Genomic DNA, 6,746 nt, shown 5'->3' with positions numbered 1-6,746 from the left:
GCAGAGCGGGCAGAGCCTGGCACGGGCATGTCCTCTGGGTTCCTGCTGCACCAAGGACGAGGATTAAGGTCTGATTCTGCTTCTCGCAGGAGGTCACTTCCTGGGGTGCTGGGGGCCAGCACCAGACGGCCAGGCGGGGGCCGAGGCTCGGGCAGATCTGCCCCTCCACAGAGGGGCAGCTCAGTGGGCTCCCGGACCTTCCCCGTAAGGGGCCGTGACGCGGGGCGCCCGTGTCCCCAGCACTCTGAGGTGGAGACGAGAGGACCACAAGTTTGAGGCCAGCCTCGGCCACTCAGCGAGTCCGGCCTCACGGAGGGCTGGGCTGCAGCCCGTGGTGGAGACCGGGGGGTGCCCAGGACCAACACAGACAAACGAACACACGCTCCCCAGAGGTGCGTTTAGGGCTTCTCAAGCCGGTGCACAGTCCCTGCGTCACCCCGTCCCTCCCAAGCCCCGGTGGCCGGCTCCTCCAGTGGGAGCCCGCAGGAGGCCTTCCACCTGGCAGAGGGGCCGGCCACCTCCCGCTGCAGCTGGCACAGATCTCAGCCCCAGAGCCAACACATGGGCCTGACCTCACTGCCCAACAGGAGCCCGGCAGCAGGCCACCAGCACCTGGCTCAGGCCCCTTAGAGTGGACTTGAAGGATGGCACCTGGCAGGTGAGGGGGCTCCTGGGCAGGTGAGGGGGCACCTGGCAGGTGAGGGGGGCTCTTGGTCTTGCAGTGAGCTCTCCCCACCCGCTGGCCGCCCTGCCCTCCAGGACACAGACACCACCACCGACACCCACGGCCACTGCACCGGGTCACCCGCCCTCCACAGGCTCCAGACGTGTGTCCCCTGGGCTCTCCCACCGCCACTCCAGGCCCCACCACCCGCCACCCTCCTGTCACCCCAGGGCCTCTGGAGCCCCCTCCCTCAGTTGTCACCCCTGCATGGGGCCCATCCACTGTCCTGGCCACTCTGGCCACCGTGAATGGGCTGTCAGCCATTCTGTCTGCAAGGACCCAGCCTCCTGGGGCCCACCTGCCTCCCGGGCCTCCCTCGGGCCCCCTGTGGCTGGCTTCTCCATGGCTGTTTCCATGCTGCCTCCTCCAGGAAGCACTCCCTGATCTCTCCCTCTCCCCGACCCCATCTGGCACATCACCAATTGTCACTAACGGCACAGGACTAGGACTCACAGGGGCAGGGTGATGGTGGGCAAGGAGCTGAGGCCAGATCACACCGGGCCTGCAGCCGCCTCGGGGGGCCTGTTTGGTGGGTGGAGCCATGGTCTTGTAGAGGGCGGGAACTCCTGACGCCCCCGACCCCAGGCTGGTGCAGGAGCAGCAGGGGCAGGGGGTTCCCTGGCCCCGTGCCCCCCCCCCCCCCCCGGCTGGCTCCTGGCGCCCGGACGCTGTGGCAGAGGCTCTCGGCTCTCCGTGGCCTGTGCAGCTCTGAGCCACCCAGGCCCTGAGGTGGGGGCAGCAGCTGCGGCAGCTCCTCTGCGGCCCCAGGAGGAGGCGCACGGGAAGCAGGGGCTTCACCTCCCGAAGGGTCCCGAAGGCGGGACTCCAAGGTCTGCAGCCCCGAGGCCGCAAAGAGGATCGGACTCTAAAGCCACCGACGGGACGCGCTCCCACAGAGACCCCCGGAGACGCCTGGACCTCTGGGGCAGAGTGCCGCTGGCCCTGACACCACGCCAAGCCACGGGGCTCTGAGTCTGAACTCAGGGTGACCCAGCAGGTGTGTGTGGTCTGAGGAGGTGAGGAGGGGCCTCCCGCGGAGCCCTGGTCACGCGTCACTCCGCTGACAGGTGTCCCCAGTATGGGAAAAAACACCTTAGCAGGGAGAGGGAGGGTGCTCCCAGAGCAGGTGAGCCTCTGCACGGCGCTGTGGGGTGGACGTCTCCTGGGGACCCTCTCGTTTCACGTCACCTACTGCATGTGGCAGGGACCAGAGCTGGCCCTGCACTGTGAGGCTCAGAGTCCGCAGAGGAAGCAGAGGGTCAGTGCAGACCCAACGCAGGTGATGCTGTGGCGCTAAGGGCGTGGTGGCCAGAGGGCGGCCCAGGGCCATGGACACCAGGCGACAGCAGGAAGAGGGACCAGCCACCTGCTGTCAGGGAGGGGAGCTTGGCACTGGGTGCAGCAGGCACAGAGGTCCTGCGGCCCTGCAGAGGAAAGCCCAGGGCACAGAGCACAGTCCTCATGCTAGGCAGCCCAGGCCAGGCCCGGCCCCTTCCTGGCCGCCACATCCCCCTTCCCAGCCTCTGTGGCACCTCCGGGTGTCTGGCCCCAGCACCCTCCATACGGAGGGGCCTCTGTACGTGCAGCTCTGCTGAATCCTGAGGTCCGTGCCCTAGCAGACAGCAGCTGGCCATGCACAGTCCCCCCGGAACAGTGGCCCTGGGGTGGGACCGAAACCCTGACAGCCACCAAAGCTGGGTGACACGCTGGTGTCAGTTTCAAGGTCCCGAGCAGCCCTGCCCCTCTGGCCCCAGCTCCCTGGGCTCCCTGGGCTCCCTGGAAGGTGGGCTCTGGGGCAGCATGTGCTCCTGGGCCCCAGGCCCTCCTGTCCCTTCCAGGGAGCTGCCACTCATGCGCTGCTCAGCTCAGGTGCCCCCTCGGGGAGCCCTCCAGAACCCCCAGATGGAACGGATGCCAGCAGCAGGACGGCACAGGACAGAACACCTCGGTCCAGCAGTCGCGCGGAGCTGTGGGAGGCGCTGCCCACAGGGGCACAGCTGGCACACGCCGGGCTCAGGACGCCGTCTCTGTGAGTTCCTCTGCAGGAGTGGTGACAGTCCACCCACAGGTGAGGACTGGAGGGTGAATAAGGGAGGTGACTCGGGGACAGGCGCTGGGGACCAGCGGTCAGCCCAGACCCCACATCCATAGCCTCCTGCCTCCCCGAGCAGCCTGCCCGTGTCCCCGATGGTCTGTGCCATGTCCTGGTCACCAGCCCGGGGCCAGGCAGCAGTAGGAGAGTTCCCAGCAGCAGGCACGTCTCTCCTCCTGCCCTCCCTGGCCCTGAGCCTCATCCTGATGGCGACTGCCCAGGCGCAGGCTGGAGGTGGCCCCGCCACACACGAGCTGCAGTGGGCAGACGTCGGGTCCCTGGGACCTCTGCCCCTCAGAGCAAGGTCCTGGAAGGACCAGTGCCAAGCCCCTGGGTGGGTGGCCCTCGAGGCGCAGGGGAGCTTCCCAGGTGCACGTCCATCGATGAGCTATGGCAGTGCTGCGCCCCACGCTCCGTTCCCCGGGCAGTCTACACACAGCCTGGCAGTCACCTCTCCTGCCGGTGTGAAGAGTCTGCTCCAAGCCCAGGCCTGAACCCCACGGCCAGCGCGAGGCACGGGAGGGGCCTTGAGGGCCCAGGTCACGAGGGCCCCACACCCATGGTCTCCAGGCCCCGAGGGAAGAGGCACTGCACTCAGCCCCCTCCCCACTGGGCCAGCCGGCCCCCTGCCTGGGCCCCGTGGACCCAGGCTCTCCTGCCCTGCAGGGATCACGGCCCCCCAGAACCCAGCCTGCCCATGCTCCATGTTGGACTTCCAGCCCCCAGGTTCTGTCCCCTGTAGGTAACCCAGCCTCGGGGACCTCACTGAACCACCACAAAACAGACCAGGCCCAACCTTGCCCTGCGTGTTCCCCCACAGCGTGCCCCAAGTCCCACCTGCTGCCCAAACCGTCTGCCCAGACCTGCAGCTGCAGGAGGAGGCCGGCCTGCGCGGGGACCCCACCAGCACCCTGTGGGGGCCCCACCAGCACCCTGCGGGAGGACCCACCAGCACCCTGTGGGAGGACCCAGCAGCACCCCTGTGGGAGGACCCACCAGCACCCCTTGGGAGGACCCACCAGCACCCCGTGGGAGGACCCACCAGCACCCTGCGGGAGGACCCACCAGCACCCTGCGGGAGGCCTGGGGTGCACCCCGGGGGAGGCCTGGGGTTACCCCGATGCAGCTCTCCTCAGGTTCTGCTCGATGCTGATGGACCCAAGCCTGGGGTGTTGTTTCCCAACCCCCCCGACCTACAGCACCCTAATTTCTAGAGTGCTGGACACAACTTGGGGAGCTCTGGCCTACAGGATGAAGACTCAGAACAGTGGCATGAGCCTTAGGGCCACTCGCCTCCTGCCCAGTCTCCAGTGTCACCCCCTAGTCCGCGGCTCCGTGCTATCTGCACCTCCCCGTGGGGCTCACGGCGCTGGCTTGGCAGAGCCCAGAGGGTCCCGCAGGTCTCTCCTGCCAGAGTGCCCCCCCACCGTGACTGCGAAGATCTGGCCCACAGGGCCCTCTGCAGGCTCCCTGAGCTCCGGGGGCCTCAGGCCATGCCCCGGCTGTACCCAGTCTCTGCCTGGCTGGCTACGGGGCCCAGGGTCCCGCCCATTGCCACCTGCCCAGGCTCTGGCACGGAGCTTCAGCAAGCACCCCCCAAGCACGATCCCAGCCTGATGGCAGGGCTTGCTAGCTCTTCCTCACGCCCACAGCCATCTGGGGGGCAAGAAGCACTAGAGCCACTTGCAAGTCAGAAGGGGCTGTCTTGGGGACTCAGGGGACACCCCAGGTCCCCAGACCACCAGCTAGAGAAACGCCTGGAGCCACCAACAGAAAGAAAGAAGTGCTGGTGTCACCCTCCGGGACACAGCCACCAGAGACTGAGGACCAGGAGGGACTGCGACAGCCAGCTCTCTGACAGCCAGACAGGGGGAGCAGGGGAGGTCAGTGTGCCAGGCCAAAACCTGGAGGAGCCCAACCCAGGGGCTGGGGACCAGGGGGTCTGGAGCACCCGGTTTCACTTTGGTGCATTGTGTGTGGCCTTGAGCTCGCTGTGGCATCCTGGGCCTCAGCGTCTCCTCCTTTCTTCTGGAAGGCCAGGGGCTAGCTGACCGCTTCTAAAGGGCAGCCCCTCATGCCCAGGGAGTGGGGTCCTGCGGCTGGGCGGTCCTCTGCGCCTCGGTCGCGGCCGTCCACCCCGTCCACCCCATCCACCCGTGCACCCCGTCCACCCGCAGGCTTACCCGATGGGCAGGCGCCCTTCTGCAGCTGGCGCACCGGCGTCCCCGACAGCTGCAGCGCGCGACGGCTGGCCGCCAGCAGTGCGCACACGTTGGCGTAGGTGTGCCCGTCGGTGCCACACACGGCGTGCGACCCTCGGCAGCGGCACACGCCGCGCGCGCACTCCAGGCCCTCCCCGCACGGCGCATCCAGGGGCCGCCCGCAGGGCTCGCCCTCGCTGGCCGCGCACACCAGGCAGCAGTTGCAGAGGTCGGGCACGTAGCCGCCGGGGCAGCGCGGGCTCGGGCAGCGCGACACGTCGCAGCGCGCGGGACACGGCGCCGCGGGGGGCTCCCGGGCCAGCGCCAGCGCGGCCAGCGAGGCCAGGAGCAGCGCGCGTGTCTGCATGGCGGGTCTGCGGCGACGGCGGGGACACCGAGGGCGGCGGCTTAGGCGGGCGCGTGCCCGGGGCGCTGGGCCGCTCCCTCGCGAGTCTGCCGGCCGCGGGCGCCTCGGCACTTAAGGCGGCCGCCCGACCCGCCCTCGCTGGACTGCCGCCCGCGCCCGCCGGCCCCGCCCCGCGACAGGCCCCGCCGGCCTGGGACTCTGCCTGCCTGTTCCGGAAACTCCTAGTGACAAACCCATGGGTGAGGACCTGGGGAGGGAACCCGCTGGGAGCACTCCAGGCCCAACCGCAGGCTACCCCTCAAAAGGGGCTAACAGTCAAGATGGTCCCCGCCCCTCCCGGCCCTCCTTGGCCAGCACCACCAGGTCTGGGCAGACTGCCCTCCTGGCTCCCGCCGCCCCTGGGGACAAACACTGGGTCAGAGCTGCCGGAAGCTTCCCCAGGTGTCCTGGACCGTGGTTTCCCTCCAGGCTTCCCGGTCTGTGTGTCAGTCTGCCCATTGGGAGGAGTGCCCGTCTCTGTCCTCGGCGACTCTGGAATGGCCTGGCAGTCCCGGGCCTCAGTTTCCCCTCTGTGAGGAGGATCTAGGAGCACTTCCCACGTGGCAGAGGCGTTGAAGTCCCTGCTGACATTGCTGGCACTCGGTGCTGGGGTCTGGAAGCTGGCTCCTGTCTCACTGTCCCTCATGCATTCTCCAAAGGCCACCTCAGACCCAGGGCCTGCCACAGGGGCTCACTCTGGTGACCGGGACATCAGGCTACCCTTTTGAGGCTGCAGGAATCAGAGAGAGTACTCCCCCTCTGAGCTGAAACTTGGGTGTGCAGGGTGCAGGCCCAGATGGCCGCTGCCCACCACCTGGGCTGAGGCCGAGGGAAAGCAAACAGGCAGTGCCTCCGGCGGCAGGAGACCACGGTCCTGTGCCTCACAGACCCCGCAGCTCCAGGGCCTCACCTCTGGCCACCTGGAGAGCCTGCAGAGCCCCTCGGCGTGTTCTCAAATCCCCAGACAAATGGTGGCGGTGGCCGGGAGCAGTTCCTCTAAGGCAGATTCAGACTCCGCAGAGCAGCACCTCGCAGCCAGTAACCCTGCCGCCTACCTCACCGCTGCCGCGGGTGCCCATGGGATTGCCAGGCAGCACTGACTGAGCCAGCAGTGCGCATGGAGACCCCGTCCTCCAGGCGGAGGAGTCCCAGGGACGGCAGGGGCTTGGCTGCCTCACCACCAGGGAACGCTGGTCTTCACTGGGAGTTGGCGAAAATGAGGATTTTTTTCCATCCAATTTATGGACATCCAGGTCAGGGGTGCAGGGGCACCGCTGGGAGGGGTGGGCCAGACTCCTGGGGCCTCCTGTCCCTGCAGGCTTG

At 68.1% G+C, this 6,746-nt stretch overlaps 1 protein-coding gene across 2 annotated transcripts in view; it reads right to left on the bottom strand.

Annotated features, from left to right (window-relative positions):
• Positions 1-5,473, bottom strand: part of Htra3 (HtrA serine peptidase 3) — a 22,686-nt gene extending 17,213 nt beyond the window's left edge. Inside the window, exon 1 of one of the 2 annotated variants that reach the window (XM_026395290.2) lies at positions 5,000-5,473. In XM_026395290.2, coding sequence (XP_026251075.2) covers positions 5,000-5,384 — 385 coding nt within the window. In that variant the 5' untranslated portion in view covers positions 5,385-5,473. The remainder of the gene's footprint in view (positions 1-4,999) is intronic. The other variant, XM_026395289.2, reaches the window with a different exon arrangement.
• Between the last annotated feature and the right edge of the window lie 1,273 nt (positions 5,474-6,746).

This window comes from Urocitellus parryii, chromosome 10, assembly GCF_045843805.1.
Source record: "Urocitellus parryii isolate mUroPar1 chromosome 10, mUroPar1.hap1, whole genome shotgun sequence".
Classification (NCBI taxonomy): domain Eukaryota; kingdom Metazoa; phylum Chordata; class Mammalia; order Rodentia; family Sciuridae; genus Urocitellus; species Urocitellus parryii.
The sequence above is the reverse complement of the archived record's forward strand: the minus strand, read 5'-3'. Positions and strand labels throughout refer to the sequence as shown.